Raw genomic sequence first — 14,976 nt, 5'->3', positions numbered from 1 at the left:
ATTATCTACAAAAATGAAAAATATCAGTTGTACCCGTAAAACTTGGAATCTGACAGTTTTTAATGCATAATTTATGTCTATAAGGTTTGGTAAAAGGAAGGAAATTAACTTGTAATTCTGAAATACCCATGTTTTTATTCAAATAAGAGCATAATACCCAAATTGAAAAAAGCAATTATCAACACACACGTTTTCCAAGCTAGCAATAGTATTGACAGTGAACAATAGAGATAGTGGTGAGTTATTTGCGTTCTTGCCCTGTATATCGTTTTGTATCGAGATGAGCTTTGGGTAGTAGTTAACTCTCTCCCCTATCTATCGCCGCTCTCCATTTTCCTCACAAAGCCTAGGAGATGAGAAAAAAATATATTAAAATGCACAGAGAATATAGGGAAGAATACTTTGTGTTGCTGTCCTGTATATGGTTTTATATCCTTTATAACCTTAAGATAAGATCAAAATTTGGCATCCAACTTCACTTCAACACAGAATGATAGAACAAGTGTCGACATCATGGTTTTGAAGTAACAAAAATAAATACAGCGTGTCCTAAAAAATATGGGTAAAAACAACTCGTATAATAAGAAGGAGAAAATAGAGTAATTTAACTGAATTTATTTATATGCGAAAATGCTTCGTTTTCGTGCCACAGAACTTAACGAAAATTTAATTTGATAATTTTGTAATGTTTTGTTGTATTTTGTTTAATAGAAAAATCTGCCTTGTTGAATATCGGATTCGCGGATCTATGTGTGTAGCCTGAAATTTTAGATGAACATGAATATCACCTAAACCTAATCAATCGCGTCTTCACTTTTGAGAAATACAGGGTGACTCAAGTTTTAATCGGATTGTTGTGAGTCTATGTTTTGAGTCCATTTTAATCTGTATCTTAACTATCCTTAGTCCGGCTTTACATTAAAGATTTATGAGATTATTTTACATCCCACTTTCATACCTGGACAGCTAAAGTTTTCCGTGTTCCACCATACGTCTAGAAGCAACATACGAAGTAGCACTATTAAAAATCTAATGTTGCATGAGTTATGTTTCATTCATCTCGAGTTATAACCGTACTAATAGTGGCTGTAGGGGTGACCCATTAAACTTTCGTCACATTGCACTCTTGCTTGCGTTGACTCAGTTTGTTGAATATCTTAGGAAGGTGAGAAAAACCTTTCTGTTGCAGTCGCCTTTTGTGAATTATGCAAGGCTTTCGATTGTCTGAGTTATTAGATGTTACTAGGAAAGCTGATAATTTGTGGCTTTAAGGGTATAGCTCTGCAATGATTTAGATTGCATTTGGTGAGTCGCAGTCAGACGATAGGGTTTGGTGGAGAATCCGTGAATGATATTTATCCTAAGCATGAGGATTCCGCAGGGCTCAGTTTGGGCCCTTTGCTGTTTCTGACATATCTTAATAATCTACCTTCCATAAGATTTTCAAACAAATTCACATTCTTTGCTGAAGATATATTGCTACATACGAACAATTCTCTTAGGTTTGGGGACGACAAAAGTCGAAGAGGCGAATTTCTTTCCCGCTGCTATGTTTTTAGAAGTATCCCAAGTAACTTTCTCCCTTCAATCACCAGAAGTGCATATCTTGCCTTGAGAGAGTTCCATCTGCGGTATAGGATCCCTTTCTAGGGTGCCCGATGATTTGATTCATTCTGTATTTCTATTCCAGAAGCGTACACTCCGTTATATGTGCTGTGTTGGCATCCGAGAGTCCTATAGGTCCCTTTTTCTATCATATCAACTTTGACTGAAAGAGATGGTGCCCCTAATCGATTACACTCAAACCCCTAGACAGCCTATCACATCACCCAAGATTTAGGTATATGGAATTTAACACAACTCGCCGTTGATCCAGTCCAAGTTAATGAACAAAAACAAACTAGAAGGAAAAAATAACATAATAAAAAACCGGTGTTAAAAGGCACAAACTAGGAAAGCTCTGAAATAATCTTTAATTGTGCTGCTAATAAATAAAACAGATTATCTAGTGTGTTCTAATCGAGTTGGGTCAATAGATCATTCATCCTTTAAAACATAACCACATATAAATTAGAGCTCTTCAAATCGACGTATTCGTCTATATTTGTGCCTTAATGCCGTATTTAAACAACAGATAAGAAACCATTTTATATAGATTCAATAGTTCTTTGTGGATAAATTGGCTAATACTAATATACATTCAAGGTTGAATATGAATACAAAACTAAATTTATTATCAAAACTGAGAGCCCTGCCCTGCACTAAATTAAATCGTACCCAACACCTCCACCAAAGAACAAAGCGGCTTTTCACAATTCACCAGCACTGTTCCTATATTAAATGTGAAGCCGCTCGCGCACAATAGTGAAACAGATATCACCTGTTGGCCGTCACTTTCTATGGTACCAACAATTGGTACCACTCGAGGAACGCTATCTTATCTATAGGCCACTGGTCAGTCGTTACACAAGAGAAAAATGGGCAAAATGAGACATATGGGAACATAATAATGAGACGCATTGACGATATGAGAAGTTGTTATTGTTTGTTTTATGTTATGTGTGGTAGTTGCAGCTTGATTGCGACAATTTCGCTTGAAAGTACATTTTAAGAAGCAATTACAAACAGTCGACTGGTGGGTGTATTCATTATCTAAAATGTTACTTTGGTAAATATTCTTGAATAAGAACTGTTAACAGCTGGATGAAATATGCAATAAGTACAAGAAATAACATTAAACGAGCCGTAATTGTGGAAATTCCATAAAATCGACTTTGTATTCTTGATTTTACATACTATTTTCCGACGTTCAGCAGCAATAAATGCTTTTTTCTAAAGTAGCAAGTTAAAAGCAAGGCAAAAAGACCTATGTATATACGATATACCATAGATATATTCATGCTCATTCAATGAAGATAAATTATTCCAATGAGTTAAAGAAGCAAAGATCTTTAAGAAACTACAATTGTGGATACCCGGGTTACTCCGTTCACTATTCGCCCTGTTACTTTTTCATCGAGAGTAAATCTTTAGACCCATGTTTTGAAAAAAAATTTATAAAAAAGCCATTTTAAACTTCCGACATAGTATATTTTTGATCTCATAAAACGATAATCAAAAGACAGAATTTTAGTATAATTGTTGTGTCTTACAGTACCTACCTTTTTTTTTGAGTTTCAAAAAAACCCTTCCAAGTTGCACGCACCAGAAAATTTATAAAAAAAAAAAACCTAAAATACGCCAAAACGCGTTCAACCAACATTTAATTCTATTACTGTTAAAAACCGGCAAAAACGAAGAGATTAGCAAAGTTATGATTTTTTTTTTTGATAAAGTTCATGCCTTAAACAAAGAAAATAACTGATAAATTCTCCAATAATTCACTACATCATTACAAATAAACTATTCCGTGTAGACATCATAAAATAACAAAAATGGTTTTGCATGGCAGGAATATCGTTATCGTCAAATGACCGACGTAACACGACGATAACCCCCGAAAGGCTACTGCAGTGCTCCTGTCTGGCAAAAGAAAATCAATACAGACCCATTTCCAATTTCAACCCCGTGAAAATGCACCGAACATCTTCGCGATTTTTCCTGAATATCGCCAAAAATTACTTTCAATAATCGACAAAAAATGCACTACTCGTGTGATATAGTCAAACGGCTCGAAATAATTTGATATTTGTCTAAAGTACCTACCTGGAATTCAATGCCTGTGATTGTCCGCAAACTGTGTCACCATGATGTATAGGGAACTGTTTGCCGTATTAGGTAAGGGTTTGTAGTGTTATGCTTGGATTGAATAAAGTAGATGGACAAAAATTTACACTAAAATAACAATTTTACACAGAAACAGAAGTTAGAGTCAGGTTGGAAAATAATATCAAATTATAAGAATATTATGCTTTTTATTGCAGGAATTTACATTGGATTAAATTTGTTTAGCTTAAATACAGAAAATTGGACGGGTTTCAAAATATTGAAAAAAATTAATTGACGCTTACTAAACACGAATTAATGAAAAACGCCCATTGGGCCTCAATGAGATACTGTCGTTCACACGGTCGTAGATGAAATTTAAAAAAAAATCCCAAAGGCCAGGCAAAAAAAAAGAACCTAAAATTTTATTTGACACCTACTTGATACTTGAATAATACAAGCCAACATTGTTATATAATTGTCAAACAATACAAATTGGTATTGGAATTGATATCGGAGAGTGCATTAAAATATGGATACTTTGAAAACATACATTATTTCAAAACGAATTATACATTCAAGTGAAAATACTGTTACAGTAGATTATTCGCTTTTAGGACATAGAAACCGAAATCTTAACACGATGTTCATCACAACCCTGATTTCCATTGGGTAGATTTACAATTTTTTTTCAGGAAAGATTGGCATATAACAATTACAAATAGATATTACAGTAGATGTCTTTCGTTCATAAATTTGGTACATCCTTCATCATAAATCATTGCAGCAAAAAAATAAGATATACAAAAACGACATACTGACATGCTGCTGATCACAGAACTGACACGGAATATTCTTATTAATATAAAGGTGGATGCAAACGTGTAGCATTCTCCGATTCCAAAATAGCGAGTAGTCAGGTTAGTTCGGGTTATTCGAGATTCATCAAATGCCACATGTTTGTGTGGGCGCCATCAGGAGCCCAAAACCAAAGTAAACATATCACTTAAAGTAACGTTTTAAACAATAGACTAGCCAATAACTACAAAGAAAAACGCTTATTTCTTTTTAATTTATGACAAGAAAACGTCAAAACGATTTAAAGTTTGTAAGTGAGTATTAAAATTGTACTGACCCCACCAATCATATAATTTCAGTAGCAAATATAACTCCTAGTGACCTAGCTCTGAATTATTGAAATTCGAATCAAACATTTCCGTATATGAACGACATCAAAATTCACAAGAATATCATCGCTTGGATATTAAAAATTGCGACACAAATGCGTCATTTCGACCTCATTCGAATATGGAGTTGCTCGAATGGCATTCGTGGTTTGGTCCTGTGAGGTTCTGAACCGCATTTTTCGAAGTAATTTGTAATGACGCTTCTGTATACCTTATTCCGATTGCAGCATATAAAAATATTACTGAGGATCAAGTTCAATACTAACCTGTTTCGAAAAGACCTTGTTCATCATTGCTTATTTTAAATGGAAGAAATTTAAAATAGGTACCTAAAGTTCGAAGCAAGAATCTAGCACTGCGAAAAGAATGTGTTTAAGGAGCCAACCTATATAGGTGCCTGAATTGTCATAGTATGGTAAAAAATATATTCTAAAATGTGGGAGAATTGCAGATTGATGATCATAGTTGGTGTATCCAGTGAAACTCAGTTTCGTTTTTGGCCACATTTGAAAAACAAGGATACATTTCTAAATAAATTCAAAACTTTTAATGTTGCCAAATGTGAACCATGAAAAAAGTTGAAAATAAACCGTATAAAATTTGACATGTTTCTTATGGAAGTAAGTAATTCCCTAAATTTTCTATGTATAGACACTTTTTGTTTTCAAAATTGCGTAAAATGGATCGGTAATCCAGCTGATCAACCAATCACTTCTGATTGGTGGACGTGGAACTATAAATTTGAGGTGACTCGTATATCCTTGAAAGCCTTCATAATATTTAGGTGATACAGCGATTGCCAAGAAAAATAATATTATTAATACAAGAAGGAATTCTAATTTATTTGTTTTTTTTTTCAGTATTGAAGGGAAAATATTCACATTATAAATGAACAGAGAAGTGAAAGAGATGAGATAGAAATGACCGGTTTGTAGGATACATTATTAAAAATCGTTACTCTGCAATATTTCTGTCTCTACCAAACGTGGGTCCATTAGTTGCCATTGACGAACGACTTGAGAATCTGAACAATAAAAAATGCGCTTCTTGTTTAACTTTGCATTTTTTAACATTTATGCAGAAGTAGGTACAACAATGAATATGAAATAATAAAATTGCAAAATGGAAATTTGCAGGCAAATATGCTTTGCGGTAATTCCATTGATAGTAATTGTAGTTTAAATGAATTTCAATGTCAGTAGGCCTTTTAGCCCTCGAAGTAGTTATATTTATTTGTCTCCTCAATTTTCTTTTTATCCTATTTTTTATTACAATGAATGAAGTTTCCGCAAAGTAGATTTACTTCTAAATATGCATTTTGTAATTTTTACCTCCTTCATGCTCATTTTTGTCTTATGATTTACCGAACCAAATTTTGTTCATAATATTAATGAACAAAAGTTATTAATAAAAATTGAATTATTCAAAAACATTTTTTATGATATAAGATTTTTCGTAAAATAAATCCAATTTGTATTTCCCAATCACTTCCTTACTCTAACTTCTGGGCATACATAATACACAATGGTCAAAACAAATACCCTTTCGTAATTACAAAAAATTTATACAAGATAGATATGTTCAATCGTAATGTAATTCACTAAAGAACAAACTCTAGTCACATATACCTTGCTCTAGAACCGAAAACATTTTAATACCCAAAACAGAAACACACTTGAATGTTGTAAAAAACAATTCAATTTTTAATCCTAAACTCAAACCCCAACCCTATTTTATTACAGTATATTTTGTACAATTTGGAAAAAGTCAATGGGAATGTGCGCGTGAGTAAAGCAGTAACTAACAAGTTTTGTGCAATTTTTTTGCTAGAAGCCCAACAAACTTTCCAGTAGTGGTTTACAATAGAAATTAGATTTTTTAATACATTATTCTATACTTAAGAAAACATGAGGCTATCCAAATATTTCGACAATATTTTGAGCCTTTCATGTCAACATTTTCATACAATGTTTACTATTACTGAAGTTGTCTAAAATACCTTTAGATGAAATTTAGATATAGAAATAGAACAAAACTTTTTTAAAAACAATTTCAATTTTTTATTTTGAAGGAAAAATATACAAGTAATTTAGACAGGTAATTTCTCAAGTTATCTTAATCAGTCTGTTGACAGTCAATTGATATTTTCGATATAAGAATACCTCGTTAATGTTTTTTGTTGGGTATTAATATGTATTTTTCATTCAAAGGCCCTGGACCGACCGAAATACAGTATTAATAACCGGCCATTAGCAATCAGTATCCTATGAATAAGTCCACGTTTTCTACTACTTTCTGCTATGTATTTTCTTTCGAAGCGAATGCTACTTACTCGTTTTCTTAAAAAAGTTTTGTGAGCCACCAAATAGATATCTAGTCGCTTTAAATCACATATTTACGTTTATTTTTGGTTGCTCTTCATACAGGGTGATTTTACCTACCATTTACTCCCGTAACAAAAAATATTACTGGGTATTTTTTATTGAAAGTTGTAAATTTTTGTACAAATTCTCCTGTAGGGCGCTATACAGGGTGTTTTCGTGACTTTCTTGACTAGCGGAAATTGTAAAAACATCCTGTATATGACACCTTTCATTTAAATGGCAAATCAAATGTATAGATGATCTATATATTATTTCTAATAATTATTTTATTAACATCATAAGATGGAAAGAGATTTTATTTGATTTGCTATCTTAACGAATCGCCTACTTTCACATTAATTTTATTTTTTGCTTTGTTTTTCAGTGATAATATTGCTAGCTATAACTACCGTTTGTAAAGCGGAATGTCAGAGTAAGTTTAGTAATTTGCATTTCACACATTTCACAATTTATTGTACTTCTGTTGTGTGGATGTGTAGTAGATCATTTTAGTATATAGCACTTTTCTAGGGGAATTAAGCAACGTGACGAATAGGTAAGGAGAAAACTACTGCAAAATTAAATATAAATAAATATAACTGTCAATTTAATCACTGCCATCGTCAAAATTTTATAAGAAAGCCTTTTCAGCACATCAAATTGATTTCAGGCCTTAAAGTAGTCATTCTTATAAGGCTGGATGATAAGTCCCTGCAAAAGTAAAGTTTATTTTTACAGTACATTGTGGCTCAGATTCGATAGTTTTACGGGGTTTTACGTGATACTTGAAGAAAATTCACAAGAAGTCAAACAGGGAACGGAGAGGCACATTTAGGTTTAATCCAAATCTACAGAAAAGAGAGGATTGTAAGGGAAAACTGTTCAGGAATTTTTTGGCCAAATTATTGAATAAAACATTTTTTTACTTGCAATACTTTTTCCTATTAGGATGCAGTGGTTTTACCGATCATTTGCTTGATGTATCGCACATATTTGCGACGTGAAAGTAAGACTTAAAAAAGTTTTGACCGCTCTCAAAACGAAATATTATGTGTCAGCATCAAAAATGTTTATGGACAATCAGTAGCCATGTTGTTCAGAATTGAAATTATGTTTCAGAAGAAATCAGATGCCCCCCACATCAGAATTTCAAATTACACCATATCTCAAATGATATATTTTATCAGATTCTCTATTCGAAAGCATAAAAATAACAAAAATATAACATTTAAAAGCAAGAAAATGTTAACAAACTCAACGCGGCATTGAAAAATCGAAGTTGAAATTGAAGACTTCACTACTATTAAAAATCTGTTTTTTTTTTAAATTTTAAAATATTCATATTTATCATAAAAGTGAAATAGTTTAAGGATTATGAATATACCAAATATCAGCAAAATGTTTTTGCACCAGACGATACTACTGACCTAATTATTTTATTATTGGCAAGTTAGAGTGAGAAGATGTACTTATTGAAATTTTTAATTTCCATTCACCAGATTATATGTATTAACGATGTGTCAATTAATGGGCCTATTACAACGTCTGAACAATGAAAATGCAATTATTGTCCTATTAAATTTACTTCTAGAAAAATTCACTCAGTCGATTCTTTTTCAAGATTACTTGGGCAATAACTAACTGTGCTCCTCTCTAAACACGTGATTTATTTTTTATTATCCGAATATGAGCAGTAGTTTGTTAACAAAATAATTAAAATAGGTCGATTCATTATTAGAGCAAATGTTCGCACAGTCCTGAATTTGCAATAACTCAATATGATGAAACATGATACCTTGTAGTTTCGTATTCTTCTATTTGTACAAAATCAATAAATTAATTATTAAAAATAACTTAAAAAAATCAACACTTATCGACGATGGTAGTAATTAAACCTATATCCTTAATCTGACCAAGGTGTCATGAAAAAATTATCGAGTTGCACACTTTCCTAGTGAGAAAATAATACATGTTTTGCACTGCATGAAATTAAGAGACATTGCTAAAGTTACTTAGGAAATATGCCACTCTATTTTTACTTTTAAAATGTAAACGTTTTAAATAAAAAATATCAAGTTTCAGTAATTAAGCCTTAGGCAAATCTAATAAAACACGACATATTATAAAAGAAATTTCAAAATGCTGCAATAATAATTGTAATTCTGTTTATTTTATTGTGAAAATGACAGGTTGATATTATTGAGATTAATATACATATATAGAGGATATAGGATATATATATATATATATATATATATATATATATAGTATAGTATAGAGGACCCAAAAAGGTTTGAAAAAATAATTTCAAATCCTTGCATTGTGTTATGGGAAAAACGTGGGAAAAACGCTGAAATCCATCGATTTTTATTTTTAGTTGAAAATACCTTAAACTCTTTTCATGTTTGTTTATAGTTTGCCTTAAAACCCAGGTTTATGAAAAATTAAGATCATATTTCATGGGTCACAAACCTAGTATAATTCTGATAATTTCAACTATGGATATTAAGGGTAAAACAAACTAAATTCTATTAAAATTGTTTATGTTAGTAAAAAACTTTCCTTGCTGTCCACATGAGTTTGCATTAACGTGATTCATTCACACTGACATTGAAGTTTCATCACTTGCTAAATTAACTTTTCACAATTTTACCATCTAGATTTCTTTCATTTCTTGTCTGTTTTTGAGAAAGCAATTTAAGTTGGACATAAGATAGGATGCCCGAAATATGAATGCACAATAACGAATAAGTGTGTCAATAAAGTGAGTTATTATAAACAATTTTAAACTTACGAATAAGATAATATTTTTATACAGAACGAGACAATGTAGGCTAGAAATACAGACGTTTTCTTTTAGAAAACATTTATACATATAAAACAAAAACGTCTGGGTGTGGATTAAAAATAGGAAAGTTGTGTTGTAACTAGTAACTGAACGCAGAGCAGAACTAAGATTTCTAGACAGACAAACAGTGGGTTCAGTAACATTATGACTCCAATGCAACTTAAAAAATTGTAGGTTTTGTGTGAAATTTTAAAACTCTAAAAAATATAAGATATTAGCCGTTCAAAAAATAAGTAGACTTCATTTTAGGAGTAAATAGGCATGACTAACATTAAGAAAGTCAGTGGAGGCATAAGTATGTATGTCTGCAAATACTTCGTTACCGACATACAGAGTATTAAAATTTTAATAATGAAACATGAAACATTGTCTGTCTCTTGCAAATAAACAAGAAATCATGTTTTACTTTTTTATTTTTGTTATCATTCATGGCACTTTTTCCAACACATAATTCAGATGATGTCAAAGGAAAATTCTGTTCTTCATGGTTGGCCCAATGTCAGAAAATACTTAATAATGAATTAATGATTTCTTAAAACAAAACTTGATCGATGTAGTCTGTGTTTGGTAATTCTGGGCTCATTAATTGAAAATGTTACGTTTGTAAGTTTTGATTTCATTTACCCAATACAAGGTGTCCCAAGTTTTTTCGATTCTTCACAATTTTTTATGATTATCTCCTTTAAACGATATCCTATATAGAAAAGCTGATAAAGATTGTAATCTATAAACACTTTCTACACCTAAGTTTAATATCAACTATGAGATGGCAGTTAACCTACTCTTTAGTCAAACCTAAGTATGGCAATGCTCTAATTTGAATGTCGTGACCCATGTTAACAATCCGACCTACAGAACCCAAACTAACCTATCATTTTCCAGCCCGACAGATATATTGTTATGAATGCGACAGCTGGTCGGATATGCGTTGTAAAGACCCGTTCAATTATACTGCCCTGCCCAGAGATCAACCGCCACTCATGACTTGCAACGGTTGCTGCGTAAAAATGGTCCGAAATGCCAAATCTCGTAAGTAGTACCATGAAATTTCTTTCCAAAGAGCTCTTACCCTATCGAAACTTTCAGCTTACGAAGTTGTACGTCGAACTTGCACCTCCCAACTACAGATCAATCTCTTCATGGTGGACCATGTGTGCATGATGGAAAGTAGCGGGACAGGTCACATGTGCTTTTGTGAGGAGGACATGTGCAACCGCGCCAGGCCCCAAGGGGGCTTTTCCCACACACTCGCCTCAGTAGTGACCGCTGTAGTGCTGCGCCTGCTCTGCTGCATGATTAGTTAGACCAGATGAATTTTGTCCCTTGTTGAGTCTTGAGTCTTGGTTTGCCCTAGAACATTGACTCCTTGTTGACCATTGAGTTGGTTTGGTTTTTAGTATAAAAGACAATAAACTCGAGCGGAATTATCAAAAACAAATGATACTGAAAGTTAAATCAATCTTATAACTAAACAATAATTGTCAACAACTGAAAACACCCTTAAGATGTATGGAAGGTAATAAACCCAACATAAGGACTTGGACTTACTACCTTTTCATAATCCAGAGGTGTTATAGACCGAAGAAATGTTACAGGAAAATATAGGGACAAAGAAGTGTCACTGTATAGCTAAGGAATTGTTGCAGATCATTACGGATTCATTTGAGAAATTCTAAAGTCAGTTTGCATAATCAAAGGCCCAGTTTTAACCAAGAAAATTTAAATATATATTATGCAACTTGACTTATCCTGGTGATAAACATTGGCAATCAAATGAAAGTTAACCTAACAGACATAAAATTGACTTTAGAATAAGTGCAATTTTCAATTCTTTATAAACCTTGTAGCATATCACTTAGAAACCAAAAACAATATTAGTTCATATCATTGTTGTTTTCTCTTCTTAACTATACCTAAAGGTTTTTATGAAATGATGATTAACTAAGTTTTTGCTCAACAATGACATTTTACAAACTTGGAGAAGTCACAATACATATTAAATTTGTTTTTATCTGAAGAAATCAATCACTTAAATACTTTATCCTACTAAACGCTATTTTAAGAGAATTTAAACTGATGTTAATTAAAAATGGATAATATTTTAATTGGAAGACAAAGATGATATCTCAGAATCGTGACAATTACTGCCCTACCACAAAAGATATTAACATTTGAATATTTAATAAATAAATTAATAGTGATGTTAATCGGATATAGTGAGCACATTAACGATTGTGGCACACATAATTTTTACAAAATTTTATGGAAAAAGAAATTTCTTGCCAAACGTTATGTTTTTAACCTGAATTTTAATAGAGATGCGTATGAGAAACATGAACTACCTACCAATATCGAAAAAATTATATTTAATATAATTTTCTATAATCCAACTACTTAAGAGCAGATTTTATGAGAAAATTGGAACTTTTATTGGCAATAACGTTACCTACATATGATATTTTCGCGGACCTATTTATGAATTGTTCTACTTCCCATTATTTTATTAAATTAACTAATAATAACCCTTTAGGCAACTGAATATTAAATAAATAGTGTCAATAGAAGTGTCATTCATATTACCAGACATCACAAACATTTGTATTTTTCATTACAAACTTCAATCAATAGCACGTAAATCTTGTGATAGTAAAACCTTCCATAATAGGTCCAAAATACTAATTTAGATTTAAGTCAAAATCCCCTTATCCTTAAGGTGCTATCAAACGTTTCAAAGGTTTTCAAAAAAAAACTATTGAAAAGGTAAAGTAACACCATTGTTTTCGTTCACTCATATTGAAAATCATGTTGGTCACAAAATAAAACTATAAAAAGTCTTTGACGACAAAGCAAAGTTAAAATTGGAAGTTTTAAAACCTAAAAAAATCATTACCGAAAGAAAAATTGTTTTTATTATGGTTAAATATTTTGTGACCAAAAATATTCAATCATTTTCCATCTTTCGTCATTTTTGAAGTTTTAGAGCATGTCTGCACGATTTGCACCTAGATTAAGAATGTTTCTATTTTCCTCATTCAATTGCCAACCACACACTTCATAGTACTTTACATACAAAATCAAATAGGAAATAAACATTCAGATATACACATATTTATTTAATACAACCTAAAGTATACCAACGACACAAAACTGAAATTAGAAACATTCTCAGGCACTTTAGAAAACATTACTGTAAAATAGAAAATATCTGCAGTATGTATAGTGAATCGTGAGCATGCCATGCTTTCCTATCTAGACGAGTCTTCAAATTTTTCTATTCCGCTGATATTTCTTATAAAGACATGATTCTTTTGAGGAGTTTAAACAGATAAGTTGAATTTTTATTCAATGAGCTCCCAAGAAAATTGTCTAAAGTAGTTTTGAGCATCAAATGATTTCGGCTTTAAGGCAAATTTTTTATGCAAAACAATTTAATTATTAAGCGAAATCCTATGGAATGAAAAGGAAATGCTTCCCGCTTCTTATGAAAATGTTAACTTAAAGTCCCCTCACAGAAGTAAAAGACCTTTCTTCGCTATTTTTATTATGTGCACTCCTGAAATTTTGCAGTCACCTGCTTCCTTTTTGATGTTAAGTTGTTCACATCAAAGCAGAAGCTGGTTTGGCAACATTTCAGGGATAATTCGAAATTAAGTTAGAGAAACTTATTACAAACACTTTATTTAAGATATTGATTAATTTATATTTAAGTATATACATATTATGTAGTGTTAATACAAGATGTATAAAACCAACTGTTAAGTTAACATAATATAATGTTTAAAGATAATGTTACTTGTTATATAATTTCCAAAACTTCAATCCTTCTTGTATCACTGTTTATAATTGTAGTTTAACATTATTTAATTGTTTTCTACATTTATTGGTTATTTTAATGTTGTTTTCACTCATTTTATAGCGGTTTCTATCAGGAAATCTAGAGCAAAAATAATGCATTCTTGTACCTGTCTACAGAATGCCCATAAAATAATACGGCAATACACTACTTCAGCACTAAATTCGCCAATAGAAAACGCTATTAATGTGACTGTAATTAAGTAGTTCAGCTACCTACTTAATTGCTATGATCGATAAAAGGGGGCATGCTTCAAAGAATATTATTAAATTAAAAATACCTCCAAATGCCTTTATTATGTAAAATTTGTTTATTTAATGACTTGCTACAAGTCCATGATAATATAGTGAGCAACCTAATCATAGTCAAATTGTTTAACAAATTTCTAATATTTCCAATATCGATTATGATTTAGGTTAAGCAATGTTGAAAATTTTAATAGATAGAATAAATGTGATAACCTATGACGAGGTCCTACACGTAATTTTATAAATATACTTGAACTTAAAGCGTTTAAAAAATCACAAATTTTAGCTGTCCTTGAACAAAATACTGAAGGAAATATCACTCCTTATTTTGCCCATTTACCCTCTGCAAAAAGAGACGCAACAACTCGATCGAGTTACTACCCATATAACGTATGCAGTTATAAATGTAAGTTGATAAATGTTATCGTATTGCCATGTGAATTAATAACATCAACTATAACGCCCCCTTTTCCATAGAAAAAATTCAAATCTTAATTCTAAACTGCGCAATTACCCCTTTTACGATTATGGTTTTTTTATCAAGAAAAAGGGTTTTTCGAAAGTTCTTAAACTATATAATAATATACAGTATTCCATTAAAAACAATTAAATCTGTCAGTTCTATAATTTGCAACACTCATTTATTTTTTATGACTGTATATTCTAAAAAGACCGAAAGCAAATTTAAAAAAACAAACTTTACTATTTAAGAGTTTTCTCCCAACTTAAACACTAAACTTGTTCTGGACTTATAATAACTAAAAAATAAGGA

General features: G+C 31.5%; 1 protein-coding gene and 1 long non-coding RNA gene across 6 annotated transcripts; one reads left to right on the top strand and one right to left on the bottom strand.

The window, feature by feature from the left end:
- Positions 1–133: 133 nt before the first annotated feature.
- On the bottom strand, positions 134–3,381 carry LOC136419935 (uncharacterized). Of its 2 annotated transcripts, none has more exons than XR_010753139.1 (3): positions 3,162–3,381; positions 402–549; positions 134–346 (listed from the first exon to the last, which is right to left on the bottom strand). It is a non-coding gene; the product is annotated as an uncharacterized lncRNA (long non-coding RNA). The 2 variants fall into 2 exon arrangements; XR_010753138.1 differs by lacking the exon at positions 3,162–3,381 and adding an exon at positions 959–2,587.
- Positions 3,382–3,529: 148 nt separating this feature from the next.
- On the top strand, positions 3,530–13,890 carry LOC136419678 (UPAR/Ly6 domain-containing protein qvr-like). 4 transcript variants are annotated; one of them, XM_066406203.1, is made up of 5 exons: positions 3,530–3,777; positions 6,635–6,676; positions 7,641–7,688; positions 10,986–11,132; positions 11,190–13,890. In XM_066406203.1, exons 1-5 carry the CDS (start codon positions 3,747–3,749, stop codon positions 11,405–11,407), a joined length of 486 nt encoding a protein of 161 aa, XP_066262300.1. In that variant the 5' UTR covers positions 3,530–3,746; the 3' UTR covers positions 11,408–13,890. The 4 variants fall into 4 exon arrangements, with proteins under 4 accessions (XP_066262300.1, XP_066262301.1, XP_066262302.1 ...); XM_066406204.1 differs by lacking the exon at positions 6,635–6,676; XM_066406205.1 differs by lacking the exon at positions 7,641–7,688.
- Positions 13,891–14,976: the final 1,086 nt, after the last annotated feature.

This window comes from Euwallacea similis, chromosome 3 (assembly GCF_039881205.1).
Source record: "Euwallacea similis isolate ESF13 chromosome 3, ESF131.1, whole genome shotgun sequence".
NCBI lineage: Eukaryota > Metazoa > Arthropoda > Insecta > Coleoptera > Curculionidae > Euwallacea > Euwallacea similis.
This window is presented reverse-complemented; position numbering and strand designations above follow the sequence as displayed.